Below are 14,601 nucleotides of genomic sequence, written 5' to 3' on the forward strand. Positions count from 1 at the left end.
AAGAACAAAAGAATATATATATATATATATATATATATATTCTACCATTAGAAGCTTTTTCCGTACACCAACTTCAGCTTTTGAGAATCCTTAAAATATTTAAAAAACACCTCTAAATGTTTGATAATAGCTTTGGTGTTCCCCTTAACGAGATTTTGTTGAGGATAGGTGCGGATACATCCACTAACTAGATTTGACTAAGTATTAATTATTGAAAAAGTGCATCTAAAAATTTTGAAGAAGTTTATCAAGCTCAAACGAACTTATTTAATACAAAAAAGGCCTTATTTTGAACAATTGTCTGCTAGGTACGTGAAAGGTTTTTGTCCCACATTTACTTAAGTATTTTAAGCTTAATTTTATTTCATTTAATTAAATAATATTTTCTGCCTTGTTTAATCCCTCAATTTAAGCGTTTTTAGGATATAAAAAAGGATTAAATATTTTATTTCTAGATAAGTATAACCTTTGTAAACAATTTTTTTCCGCAAATCAGTGATGAGTATAACTGTATAAAAAATTTAAAACGGTTATTTTGTAAGCTTTTGGTATTTGTTAAGTTAAATGGGGATTCTTCATTAATCTGCCTCGCGTTAGCATTTAAGTATGGAAAATAGCTAAAATCCTCTTTTTACCAAGACTTCTTATGGGGCTTTTAAATTCCCTGTCTAAAACCAAAAATATGGTCATTAAGTTCTCAGAACCATTTTTTAATATATTAGATTGAGGAGAGCTAGCGTGATTTTGTTACCAATTATTTGAAACACAATACTGTTATTTGATAAACAAATTTTTATTTACAAAGTCGAGAAATTTTAGGCCAAAAACAAGAAGGTCGTTAAGTTAATAACGTGTGGAAGACGAGTTTTGGGAGCTGAAATTTTCAAACTAAAGACCCTCAACCACGATGAGGTTGTCTAACAAATTCCAGTACTCTAACAAAAGTACTTTTAAAGGTATCAGTTGAACATCGTCTTTAACACGTTATCAACTTAACGGCCTTCTTGATTTTGGCCTAACATGGCTCAACTTCCTATTTCGCAAATCAGATCGAGTCAAAGCTAGTTAACCATAAAATGTGACGGGGAACAACTTTCTAATTGGAACCAACTTCGTAACTCTTACGGTTCTCAAGTTAATTTTCAAATGACCTTGAAGACATGGTTCAAGGTCATTGACATTTTCATAGTTGGTTGACCCCCTGAGCGCTCTATAACAACCTAAAATTTCAAAATCGTAGCTAAAACACATTGAGATATTCGTCCTGGTCCATTTTTTAGTTAACACCCTGTATAGCAAATATCCTGGTGGTAGGCCAACCGCGGAACACGTTGTCCTACCACCAGGATATTTGCGCGGCGGGAAGAAAACTTAAAAGAAAACAGGCAGAAGAAATACTAGGTCTTTAAGGTGAAAAATTTGCATTATTTTAACAAGCACTATATACGCAGTGACTTGCAGGTCCTGGCTCTCGGAAATATTACTTCTTGGCGATTTCCTTGGAGGATCATTTATTGCAGCGTCTATTGGGTTGTTAAAATTGAGTAATGCGTCGACTTTAGATTACCAAGAGGGGCTACATAATAGTGATATAATTGTAATCCTGCAGTGGCGTTGCGGTACTGCTTTTTGGGGGTCTCATCTTCCGATTTCCATCCCTCCTGCGGTAACCATATCATTCAACGAATCCGCACAAGCATCTCTGCAGCCTATCATGGGCCAAATAATGATAAAAGAAAACGAGAACACCTGGTCTAAAGGTAACAATGAACACGGTCGAAGAGGTAAAAAAGACCAACAACGTTTGGGGAAACTAAAATATATTTATTTACTAAGTTAAACCGATACGCGGTACTTCGGCCGATAGTCTTAACTCGTACCTTCGCCTTTAATAAATAAATATATTTTAGTTTCCCCAAACTTTGTTGGTCTTTTTTACGTCTTCAACAGTGTTCTAATAATGATAAAAACAGGACATGACTCTTGTACCTTCACGCGTATTAAATTGGTCGTCCATCAAAAGTTACATGCGGTCATTTTAGTAGCGGGGAGGGGGGGGGGGACGTTGTAAATAAAAAAGTGGGAGCAAAATCCAGCAGAAATTTCCGGTTTCCCGAACGACATCTAGTGTTGACAAAGTCGGACTTTGGAAATAAGTTAATAAATAAATAATTTTTAGATTAAGTGGAACGATTGGTCGGGTGTCATGTCCTGGATTTATCATTCTTTGGCCCATCAGTCTATGTACTCTTTTGGTCATATCTTAAATAATTTTTCCCAGTTTAAAAACGTTTTTTAATAAACCAGGTTTGTTTACCACTGCATTATTTTACTTTTAACCCATTTTTCGCTTTTGTTTCACATATTAACAATAAACTGAAAATTAAAAATATCATTACAAGTCTCACGTGACCAGATCAAAGTTTTAGTTTTAGTTTCATTTTTGATTTTGTATAAATGCAGGAGTGAACCGGAAAATGCCTCGAAAATTTTATAGGAAAATTAGGAAATTTTCAAGCGAAGTAAAGGAAAATATAGGAAAAAGCATAGGCAAAAATAAGGATTCTTATTGAAAAGCAGTAGCTAAAATGAAGTTAAACATAGGATGAAGAAGGGTACACAACGACGGAATGTTTTCGGGTTATACTACACGAGAAAACCTAAGGAATTTATATGAAGGTATTGAAAATATAGGAAATGTGGTCACCTTGTTGTTTTAGAAACGTAATAATTTCGGTAAGAAAATGTACAAACATTTTAGAATAATTTTTAAATAATTAAAACTAACAAAATTTTTAAAAAACTATTGGTTTTTTTTTTTCAAAACAATCACTTGGTTTAAACCAGCCAACCATGTTTCTTCCGTATACTTTTTATAAATAATGACATTGTTTACTTTTAACCCGTTGCTTCAATAAACCACTGGCAAGATGAATATCAAATGCTGCTGGAGCAAAAACAGCAGAAGAGCAGAGCTTGGTTCACCACTAAATACACTTGGTACTGCGCGTACCTACAATATTTTACTGAGAGCTAGTAACGAAGTGACGTCATCACAAGCGGAAAATCTCCCTCTAGCGAGGCGCTGTCAAAGGCTACATGTGACGCTTTAGCAAGCGGACGCAAAACGGCAACGAAGCCCGTATTGCAGTCTGTCTTGTGAATAGCTCTCAGTAAATCTTTGGGTGTGAAGAATAGAAAGTGTCACACTTATGTAACGTACCTTTTTGTCTTGAAAAAATAGCTTTTGGCCCAAAAAGTTGAAACGAAAAATAACGCCAAGTGTTTGCGTTTGAATTTTCGCCGCCATCTTAGGGGCTGCCACCAGTGCCCCTAACCCCGTATGAGCGATTTGTGAACTATCCTAACTTTTAAAATCGCGCAATTTAGGCTTAGGTCTCTTACTGGAACGCGCCGCGCATGCAAAACCTATTTTTCGCGTCTTCAGCAGCGCTCTTTTACGTTGTTTTTCTGTCTCGCCGACTTCTCACCAGGTGTCGTGGCGGACGCGCGTTTTTCAATTTCCCGAAATTTCATTATTTTATTAAAAATTAACCACTCAATATTTTTTGATGCGGTTTTCGCCATAAATTTTAGTTTTTAATGGGCTATAGGGCTATCTAACTGGTTAAAGCTTGACTGTTCCCCTTTAATTAAAAATATAATTTAATTGTTAATAAATTGAGATGATCATTTTCGTACTTTTTGTAGATTGGAAATCGATATATTGTAGGTTTCTTGGGCTTTACATTATCCCTTCCCGCTTCGGGGCCTTTTTTCACGCGAAGGAGCGAATTGAGGACACGACTCACCCGCTATTTCCAATCTCTCTTAGTTTCTTATAGAAAGTGTTATAGTTCGCAGAATGCGGTTTTTTATTAAGCTTTTATTGATTTTATGCAAGATCCTTAAACTATTTTGGTCGATATAGAGGAGACTAAAAACGTATTTAGGTTATTGAGAACTTGAGCAAGGCCGTAGTGTTCAGTAATATCTTATATAGAACAGGGTATTCCGAAATTCCACCAATTTTAAGTAAACATTTCCCCCAATTTTAAGTAAACATTTCCCCCAATTTTAAGTAAACATTTCCCCCAATTTTAAGTAAACATTTCCCCCAATTTTAAGTAAACATTTCCCCCAATTTAAAGGAAACATTTCCCCCAATTTAAAGGAAACATTTCCCCCAATTTAAAGGAAACATTTCCCCCAATTTAAAGGAAACATTTCCCCCAATTTTAAGGAAACATTTCCCCCAATTTTAAGGAAACATTTCCCCCAATTTTAAGGAAACATTTCCCCCAATTTTAAGGAAACATTTCCCCCAATTTTAAGGAAACATTTCCCCCAATTTTAAGGAAACATTTCCCCCAATTTTAAGGAAACATTTCCCCCAATTTTAAGGAAACATTTCCCCCAATTTTAAGGAAACATTTCCCCCAATTTTAAGGAAACATTTCCCCCAATTTTAAGGAAACATTTCCCCCAATTTTAAGGAAACATTTCCCCCAATTTTAAGGAAACATTTCCCCCAATTTTAAGGAAACATTTCCCCCAATTTTAAGGAAACATTTCCCCCAATTTTAAGGAAACATTTCCCCCAATTTTAAGGAAACATTTCCCCCAATTTTAAGGAAACATTTCCCCCAATTTTAAGGAAACATTTCCCCCAATTTAAAGGAAACATTTCCCCCAATTTTAAGGAAACATTACAAAGATTACCGCAGTAATAAAAAAATCAATTTTCAGTTAATATTATATAAATTGAGAAATAAATATTGTAAAATTTTTAATACGCAATAACTTCACATAAAAGTTTAACCTTATGTAGGGAAAACATTTGAAATAAAACGTATTTAGGTTACTGAGAACAAACAACAGTTTACAGAATCAAGAAGTTCTACCTGGTAGAGAAATTCGAAATGTTTTTGAATACAACAACACCAAATATTTTGTAATTTACTTTACTATTAAATTAACCATTTAAGTTTAACAGTTTAATTAGAGATAAACGCGCTAAATTAGGAGGTAAATTGAACTTTTCGATAAAAGAAAATGTTCTTACGACCGACACTAGCTGACACTATACATTTGCGTAAAATGGAGGTTTTCCGTTTCAAAGTTTAACTTAAGTATTATTTACGCATACGTTCTCGTTAACCTAAATACGTTTGTTTATTCTATTTATCCTCGTTTTAAAATATGCAGTTTTATACAATTTTTAAATAAATTTAAAATAAAAAATTTAAAGTTTTTTGACGGAACTTTGGTGGTACAAAATTTTGCTTTTAAAATATTTCAACGTTTTTGACATTTAAAGGACTTATTAATAAACTTAAGACTTAAATCAAAAACTGACTCATCAACTCCACCCTAAAAAGAACTCTTGGTTGATAAACCATGCAAGAAGGTAGTTAATTATCTCCGCGATAATAACACGTACAAAACTAATATTAAGGTAATCTTTCTTCCGCGTCGTTCTTACGGAAAAAAAATACGGCTTCGAAAGTTTGATTATGCAGCAGTCTTAATTTCGCAACTCCATACGTAAACATATTAACCTTACGGAAATACTGAACGGATTATAAGTTAGACGTTAAGAAATCGCGCCCATAAAAGTCAAACAAAAAATAAAACTTTCTTTCGAAGCAGGTGAAGAATGAAAACTGTACGGAATCACGCGTCAACCGCGGATGTGAGACGAAGTCATGGAAAGCTGACAGTGATATATATCTCTCAATCCACACTGTTAAATAGAAAGGAGAATCGGCAACTAAGACTGACGTAACCGGATTGTTAGAATGGATATTTTTCGGTTCTCTGTTCCGTCAGTTACGATACCTCAAAAAAGCGGATAAAAATAAAGCAAGTTAAATAACTTCCACTTTTGGTAAAGTTTGTTTAAGTCCCTTTCAAAGGAGTTCATGGAAAACGCACGATTCTACAATTTATTATTATAAACATATTCGACTAAAGTTAATTGTAAAACGTGACCGCCATATTAATCAATTTTAAGGCTTTTTAAAATAATACAAGATTCACACACATTTGGCCAATTTAAAAAAGCGATTTACGTAATAATTTCGATATTTAACTTAATTTTGGAATGTAGTTTATATATTTTTTACAATTTCTATAAGAGTAATTTACAAAACGTTACCTTATTAAAACAATGCTACCCATGATTGAGAGCCTAGCTATAAACAACGGTGTAGGATAATTTTAGTACTTATACAGGCGTTTTTTTGGTCAAAAATAGGCCAAATTGTTACGGCTGATCGAATATAATTTATTTATACTTAGGGTGAATGAAACATTTTAATATTCCCTAAATTTTCCCGATTTTACCCTGATTTTTACACCCATTTTCAAAAACCCTGACCTTTTATTTTTTCTTGATTTTCCCCTGATTTTGCACCCATTTTCAAAATCCTTTACTTTTCCATGTTCTTCCGATTTTTCCCTGACTTTTACACCCATTTCCGAATTCCCTGATTATTCCATATTTTCCCCTAACTTTCTAAAAACCCTGATTTTTCCATATTTTCCCCTGACTTTCCAAATTCACTGATTTTTCCATATTTTCCCCTGACTTTTACACCCACTTACAAAATCTGACTTTTCCACGTTTTAATGATTTGACCCTGACAGTATCAAGCCTGCTACTCAGTGCTTCCACTTTGAGGGTATTTTACCCTTTTTCGCGTAAAATTGACCTCTAGAGGTATTGTTTTTCGAGATTGAGGGTAATGGGGAAAATGAGGGTATTTTTAACATTTCATGGTAAATTTAATGGTATTTAAAATGTTTTAAAATAATCTACCAGGAAATATAATTTCCTTTTTTGACAAAGTGTCGAGACCTTTTAGGTTCTCTCTCTGTTGTCAGTCAGCTTGCCGATTGGAGCAGACAAAAATATTGTTTTCGTAGGCTTAGTAAGCGAATTGCATACCCACCATTAATATTAGTGTCTTTTTCTTTGTAAAAATTAGAGAAAAAACTGTGATAATTAAACTACATTTTTTAAATGGTTGTTTTTTATGGGAATTTCAGGGTATTTTTAAATTTAAAATGGGTAAAAGTGGGTTATTTTATTGTTTGATTTTTGTGGGAATTTTAAGGGTATTTTTGAAATTTGGAATTGGTAAAAGTGTGTATTTTTCAGCTTATGTCTGGGTAAAATGATCTTTTGGAAGGGGAAGCACTGCTGCTACTAACAAACTACGACGCAACCTACTTTTGCGTGTTCGGCCTATAGATGCAAATTAAGCAATAATTGAAAATAAAAAGATGCCAAATTTTTCGTGAGAATTACAACTTATAACTCGCTATTTGGCCTTGACGTTTAGTACCCAACTCCCCCAAAAGATGTCACCTACCGCGGTTTTTCCACTTTTTATTAATAAAATTAAATCGGCTCCCAAATTCGAATTTTACATCAACCTTCGAAAATTTTTGATCTTGCACTTGCACTAAACTTATACTACTACACCGCTGTCACAATATTTTCTGATTTAAGTTCCCGAACTTAAGGGCATAAAATAAAACAATTTCAACTTTTCTGCATATTTTAAGTTGGATTATCACGTAAAAAAAACTTTTAAAATTATCAACAATTCAAAATGTTAAAAAGTTAAATAATAATCATATTATTTATCACAGAACTACTGTTAAATAACCATTCGAAAATTTTCAAGATAAATTAGAATTAACTTTTTACAAATCTTTTTAATTCCCTGACTTAATAGGCCAATTTTCAAATTTCTAATTCCCATGACTTTAATAAATATATTATAATCACGGTTAATTTAAATGTCCAACCGAAAAAAAGGATTCTAAGATTTCTGTTAATTTGAGTATTTTACTGGTTCAAAAAACTATCAAAACAACAGCGATTTCGACGATTAATTTAAACCCGAATTGGTAAATATTTATAATAGAAAAGGTTTATAAATTTATAGGTTAAAGTAATAAAACATTTACGTACGACTGTCAGAGCATTAAGTTGAACTTGAGCTCTTTACATACGTTTAAAAAAAAACTACTCCCCATTTAGGCCAAAAAATTCCAAATATTTATAAACACTTTCTGAAAGCATTTTTAGGCGTAACATTTTTTTATTAACCAAAGAGAGGAAATATTTGAAAAGCTGCATTCTGAACAGGATGGGCAACGGAGCGTGGCCCTCCCCCCAAAATTGACGCAAGACGGCCCCCGAACAAAAACACAGGCTTTTCGGTCGAGGCGTTATTTAAATTTCCCAATAAAATTGTGGTTCGACAAATAAAAAACTAAGTTACTTTTCGCGTGATTCGCGGAACATTTTTAACCCGAAAAACTTCCACCTTTTAAATTTCTTTTTCAAAAGAATTTTTTTTTATGGCAATGCCAAAACTGGAATTTTTAAATGGCGTTAATTTTATTTATATTTTTTAGCATTTAACGCTCCAATTAACTTACACAAAAACGTCAAGGTGAAATATATTAAATCCTCTTAATCTTGATTAACAAAAAAAAACCCGTGAGAATTTGGGCTAACGTTAAATTAATTACTTTGTTATTAACCTTATTTCAACATATACGTAAAATTGTAAATATTTTTCAACCTTTTAAAACGAGTTTTACTGTTCAGCTTTTGTTCAAAGCTTGGGTTAAAAATGTTTTCGGTTTTACTTACAAAATGTTAGCGAGGGGTATGCGGGTCTAAACCAGCCCAATCAAAAGTACGTACAGCTGTGAGGGTGTTTTTAGGAGCGGAAGTTAGCCCCGAATAGCTAAATAAGTGGTCTGAATAGATTATGAAAACATACGCTACGTGATATAAGGACAAATGAAAATCGCTCAGGCCGATCTAGGTTATTATCATTTCATTGTTTCTAAAGTCGTAACAATATATTTAAAAGCGTACACGCAACAGCGAGGTTAATGACATAATTTCGACCCCTAAGAAGCAAACGCCCACACAAAGACTTTTCCAAAAACGGAGCTTGTCAGAATGTAATAGACGACTTACCTTGACCAACGTGACCCTCCGCGACGGTTTCTTCCGGTATCGCCGCTGCGGCTGATGCTTCGCTCATGCTACGGACTTGACACTGCATAATGTTTCGTTAAAAGCTCGATAATTCCTTCAATTTTCTTGGTTAGAAAAACTCCTTTCGACAAAAACGGTCACGAAGCGCTGTCAACTTCGAGAGGTTATAAATGCACGCCCGAGGCGATGGTTAGAAGAGAAATCCCGAAAAACAGGGCCTTTTAAATGCCTCTTTCTTTGCCCAAGGGATTTTTGACAATGATCTTTTCGTACAAAAGAATACCTCTTATTTTTCTGTATCTCTAGAGAGCGCACGGATAGAGACGAGACGCGCGTGTTTATCACTGTTGGACCGAGGCCCGCCTTTCGAGGACACTTTTTCAGCGGGGAACAAAAATTCGCTGTTCGTCAACGCGTTAAAAATCACAAAGGGTCGAAAACGCGTCGAGATCTAATTTTCACCATTCAACATCTGCGGGTTTTTGAGCATTCCGGACTAAGTCCTCCACCCATCTGTTTAAACAACGGAGCAATTTTCAACATAACCCACACCCGTCCACTGTAACAACAACACTAGCTGAGGGAAATATTTTTTACCCTCTATTCGCGAATGGTTGATTCTGTAACCGTTGTAGATGGCAGCACCTTACGGAGAGCGAAAGACAAAAAAATACACTCGATGAAAAATAGGTCAACAGCTATATTTTCATTTCGTGGAACTTTAAAAGGTTTGTATTTAAAAAAAAGAATAAAAGATGTATTTTTATTTGCATAAAAACATGGAAAAACGAGTTTGTAAAAAACTTATTGGTACATAGATGGCGCGTTTGTATGGGCCAACATTCTTAAAGGTAAATACCGTACCTTTTGCACCTTCCAATCTCCATGAAAAATGTTAAATTGTGAAAGAACCTGTGTAGGAAAACGACATTTATGGATTTATAAAGGTACTACTTAATATAAATAAATCAACAATCGCGGTAATATATGAAAATTACGTAAAATATATTTAGAAAATAGCGTTATAATTTTGGCGGGCAACGGGCCTTGGTCATATTCTTGAAATTACAATATTTTTGGTGTTGACATTTAGTGCTGCCATTCGCGAGTCCATATAACCGGAAAATTATTAGTTTCGGAAAATTTTAATTATAAAATTATGGAAATCTTTCAAGTGTACAATAAAATGTCCGAAATAAAATCCGAATTTGATGGATTCGAGAAACCTGGCTGTTCCAGCCACATGACAATCGTGCCGGATTATTCCGAAGACGAAGGCGACGTGAAAACAAATCTTAAAGAAGAGATGGAGGGCGGATACGACTCCGAACGGACTTACGCGACGGAAAAAGAAAACAAACGCAAACGAAGCCGAAAGGACAAACCGGATTTTCATCTTTATGAAAACGTTTTCGACTCTGAGGATTTCGAACTAAAAAGCTACTTAAGTGCCGATGAATCTTCATCCGAGTCTCGATATAAAAAGAGAGGTCGCGGTAGACCCAGCCGTTCCCACAAGAGCAAAAAACCTAAAAATAAAACGAACACCTTCCCCGATTTTGGCGTTCAAGAAGCCGAGTACGAAGTAATCACGATAGATGAAGAAGTCATCGACATCTCGGATTCCCCCGAAGAAGTACGGCTCTCCTCGGATTCCGAATTTGATCAAGAAAAGGACTTGTCCGAATGGGAAATGGACTCTTATGGAGTCGATAATTCGAACGAAGATACCGACGAGTATGAAAAGCCAAATAAATCCAAGAAACCCTACAAGAAGAAACCGCCCAAAGATACGAGCGAAAACGACAGGCAAAAGAGTTTGTGTTTTGTCTGTGGCAAAGTCTTGGCGAACAGGGAAAGTCTATACCATCATATGCACACGCACAACCCCAACAGGCCGAGAAGCTTTAGGTGCAACGTTTGCGGGCGGACGAACAAGTCCGCCGAAGACCGCGATCGCCACGTCAAGGAGATCCACGGTCCAGACCCGGAAGCGAAAACCATCCCTTGTAAACGTTGCAACGAGTATTTTAAGAGTAAAGCCCTGATGTACAAACACCGCGCTCGAGTCCACGAAGGATTGAGATTCACCTGTCAGTACTGTGACAAAAAGTTCTTGACGAAAGTGAAGATGGAGTGCCACGTTGGTAGTATTCACGGAGGGGCCAGGCCCTACGTTTGCGATTTTTGCGGGAAAGCCTATTCGCAGAAGGTGACCTTGACATATCATTTGGGTACCCACTCGGAAAATACCAAGCCTTACAAATGCGGGTACTGCGACACTCGCTACACCTATAAGTACACTATGTTGAACCACGTTAAGTCCAAACATGGCCCGCCTAATTCGGACAACGAGGATACTTTTATCACGGAATCTAAGAGTGACGGTCCTAAGACTAATGGTTCGGAAAATCCGGATGATTCCAATGTTAAAGACAATTGTTTTCTCGCTGAGGATGAGGGGGAGAACGACTCTGAAGCCCAGGGAGACGTCAGTAAAGACGACTCTGAAACGCAGAAAGAAGCCAGTAAAGACGACTCTGAAACGAACACAGGCGTCAGTAAAGATGACTCTGAAACGAACACAGGCGTCAGTAAAGACGACTCTGAAACGCAGAAAGAAGCCAGTAAAGACGACTCTGAAGCGAAGAAGGATGTCAGTAAAGACGACTCTGAAGCGCAGACAGGCGTCAGTAAAGACGACTCTGAAACGAAGACAGATGTCAGTAAAGACGACTCTGAAGCGCAGACAGGCGTCAGTAAAGACGACTCTGAAACGAAGACAGATGTCAGTAAAGATGACTCTGAAGCGCAGAAAGACGGGAAGGAAGAAGACGTTGCTGATGGCACAGAGGGCTCGAAGGATTCCGAAAAAAATACCGCAAACCAGAAAAACATATCAGAAAACGCGAATACGCAGAAGGAAAAGGGTAAGGAAGCTAATGCCCAAAATGATCTGACTAGGGCCAACACTGAAGATAACGCCAATGAAAATGGTGTTGAAGACAAAAATGTCGAAGTCAAATGTTGTGATATATGTTTGACTGGTTTCTTGGCCAATAACTTTGATAGCCACGAGTGTAAAGCAAAATAAAATAAAAAGACTTTATATATTTCCGTTAATTTGAAGATAATTCATTTTGTAATTATTTTCAAGGGGCTTATATTTATTATATAATATTAGTGTCGTAACTTCGTTTTTACAAAGAAATTGATTGATTAATTCATCAATCACCGTTACGTTAATACGAGGGATGCTAGGTTTAATTTAATTAGAAATCCGATAGATGGCAGCTCCGTCAACGGGGGATAAATTCTTAAAGGTGATGTGGCAAATCATACACTTAAAATAATTTCGGTTTAGTATTTTAACAGTTAACGTGACAAAACTTTCGAGCCCTAAAGGTAATTTATTTCAAATTTTAAATGATAAAAATATTTGTTTTAAATCATCAGACAGTAGAATTTGTGTGTATAAATGATTATATTTACGTAATACGTTAGGCCTTTGTTGGTTTCTTTATCTGAAAAACTGAAGCGTAACATTTTGATATCGCTCGATATACGGAGCGCCTGGCGCCATCTGCGTATAAACCAGGGAAATTGTAGGCGCGCGCTATTTTGATTTTTAAGCTTGCCATACTTTTCGGAACTTCTTAAACCCGTTTGAATGCAGACCTAAATATTTCGTTTGTTTTATTTGTATTTCCAGAACTATGGTAAAGTCGTAAACGTTTAAGAATTAAAAAGCAATATGTCATCGGAAGAGATTAGCCGGAATTTTCATTCGAATAGCAATCAGTTGTGGGATGGAGAAATTTCATATTTCAACGCGGACAATATAAAAGCCGAGTCAGTCGACTGCGAAGAAAACGTCGATGACGCGTCAACTCGGAATATCAATCCCGACATCAAAGTCGAAAATGGATCTATTCGAACCAGGAAAAGAGTAAATAACTATTTATACCTTCACATGTATGGTCAAAACAGGGTGGACGGAGTCGATAGCAGTGACGACGATGGAGAAGAAGAGATTTTAGTTCCTGAACGAATCGTGAAAACGAAGGTTCCGAAAAAGGCTCGTCCCAGAACACCTTCAACATCCATTGAAGAGACTTCCGCTCATTCGCCGAAGCCTGAACAAGGACAATCGCCCGTAAGCGAGCAGCGTCAAGTAGGCGACCATGATAAGAAAGAATCTTCGCAAAGTGCGGAGAGTGGCAGCGAACCGCCAAGTGACGAAGCGGGAGTGGGCAACGAAACCAACTATTCCGAAGCTGAGAAGGCGGAGCGACCAAAGAGACCTTACAAACCGAGGTCCAAAAAGAGCGAGCCAAAGGAAGGCCAGTCCTCGAAGAAGGATAAATCGCTGTGTTACATTTGCGGCAAGATCTTGGCCAACCATCGCAGCTTGAAACTACACATTCAGTCCCACAATGGTCCCGCTTGGCTCTACTGCAAAGTTTGCTCCAAGAAGTTCCCGTCTATTGAGGAACGAGAAATTCACTTCAATACAACCCACGACCCCAACGAAAAAACGATCTTGTGCAAGTACTGCGGAGCGTACTTCGCCACCATCTACTCCCGCCAAAAACACGTTTCTAAAATTCACAAGGAGTTGAGATTTTTATGTCAGTTCTGCGGAAAGAAGTTCGTTACCAAAGAAAAGATGGAATGTCACGTGGGAAGTATACACGACGGCCGGAAGAACTACATTTGCCCCGTGTGCGGAAAGGCCTATTCCCAGAAGGTAACCTTGAACTACCATTTGCGAACCCATTCCGACAATACTACCCCCTTCAAATGCGGAATTTGCGCCATTACTTACACCTACAAGTACACCATGTTGAACCACGTCAAAGCCAAACACACGGAAGACGGCAAAATGCCAGTTAAATGTTGCGATAAATGTCTCACCGGATTTGTTGAAGATGAATTCGATATTCACAATTGTAATAAAAACTAGCTTTTTAAACCTCAATGTCACTGTAAGAAATTTAAACGTTGGAATAAAAATTGTTTCGTTAACTCATTGAAATGAATTGCGTTAATGTCTCTCACTCAAATCACGCTAGTTCCTTCTTCGTGACCCCTAGACCAGACCCGAGGGGCTAACCACTCTTAGAAAGTCTGTACACCGGATTACACTTAGATTAGCACTGCCAAAGGCAGGGACTTCAAAGATTACGCGTAATCCCATTAGTACAGTCAAAGGTGCGGCTCTGTACACCGATTACGCGGAGTGATCAGCCCCTCGCCTAGACCGCGCTTTAGGTATTGTCCCCAGTTCAAGCTTCTAAAATGTATCTTTATGAACTCCAGACTTAAGCCTACTCTGCCTTTTACAGAAACGAATGCGTAACTCAGAAGCGTACTGAAGGGGTCGAATTGGAGAGTGAACCGTTGATTTGCCAACTCTATCCCAGAGTCATGACCCGGTGGAAGGTTTCAGGGGAGGGGGTCGGTGCTGGCGAAAGGTTTTCCAGTTGAAATTTCGAGGAGGGGGTGGGGGCTGGCGAAGGCTCTCAGACGTCCAAACTCTAAGGTAGGACTTTCACTTCGCCAAC

The 14,601-nt window shown here is 36.9% G+C and overlaps 2 protein-coding genes across 5 annotated transcripts in view; one reads left to right on the plus strand and one right to left on the minus strand.

Annotated features, from left to right (window-relative positions):
* The window catches only part of LOC149925597 (uncharacterized), a 37,267-nt gene extending 27,616 nt beyond the window's left edge, over window positions 1–9,651 (minus strand). The window contains exon 1 of one of the 2 annotated variants that reach the window (XM_090160666.1): window positions 9,014–9,651. In XM_090160666.1, coding sequence (XP_090016792.1) covers window positions 9,014–9,101 — 88 coding nt within the window. In that variant the 5' untranslated portion in view covers window positions 9,102–9,651. The remainder of the gene's footprint in view (window positions 1–9,013) is intronic. The other variant, XM_090160665.1, reaches the window with a different exon arrangement.
* A 77-nt stretch (window positions 9,652–9,728) lies between these two features.
* On the plus strand, window positions 9,729–14,054 carry LOC149925599 (uncharacterized). 3 transcript variants are annotated; one of them, XM_090160879.1, is made up of 2 exons: window positions 9,729–9,762; window positions 12,747–14,054. In XM_090160879.1, exon 2 carries the CDS (start codon window positions 12,789–12,791, stop codon window positions 13,998–14,000), a length of 1,212 nt encoding a protein of 403 aa, XP_090017005.1. In that variant the 5' UTR covers window positions 9,729–9,762; window positions 12,747–12,788; the 3' UTR covers window positions 14,001–14,054. The 3 variants fall into 3 exon arrangements, with proteins under 3 accessions (XP_090017005.1, XP_090017004.1, XP_090017003.1); XM_090160878.1 differs by lacking the exon at window positions 9,729–9,762 and adding an exon at window positions 9,853–9,981; XM_090160877.1 differs by lacking the exon at window positions 9,729–9,762 and adding an exon at window positions 12,346–12,439.
* The last annotated feature ends 547 nt before the right edge of the window (window positions 14,055–14,601 follow it).

Source organism: Leiobunum rupestre, chromosome 10 (genome assembly GCF_980474605.1).
Source record: "Leiobunum rupestre chromosome 10, qqLeiRupe1.1.hap1, whole genome shotgun sequence".
In the NCBI taxonomy this organism is placed as follows: domain Eukaryota; kingdom Metazoa; phylum Arthropoda; class Arachnida; order Opiliones; family Sclerosomatidae; genus Leiobunum; species Leiobunum rupestre.

Excerpts from the sequence above, each read along its gene's own strand:
- LOC149925599 (XM_090160879.1), top strand. The coding sequence starts at position 12,789 with ATGTCATCGGAAGAGATTAGCCGGAATTTTCATTCGAATAGCAATCAG.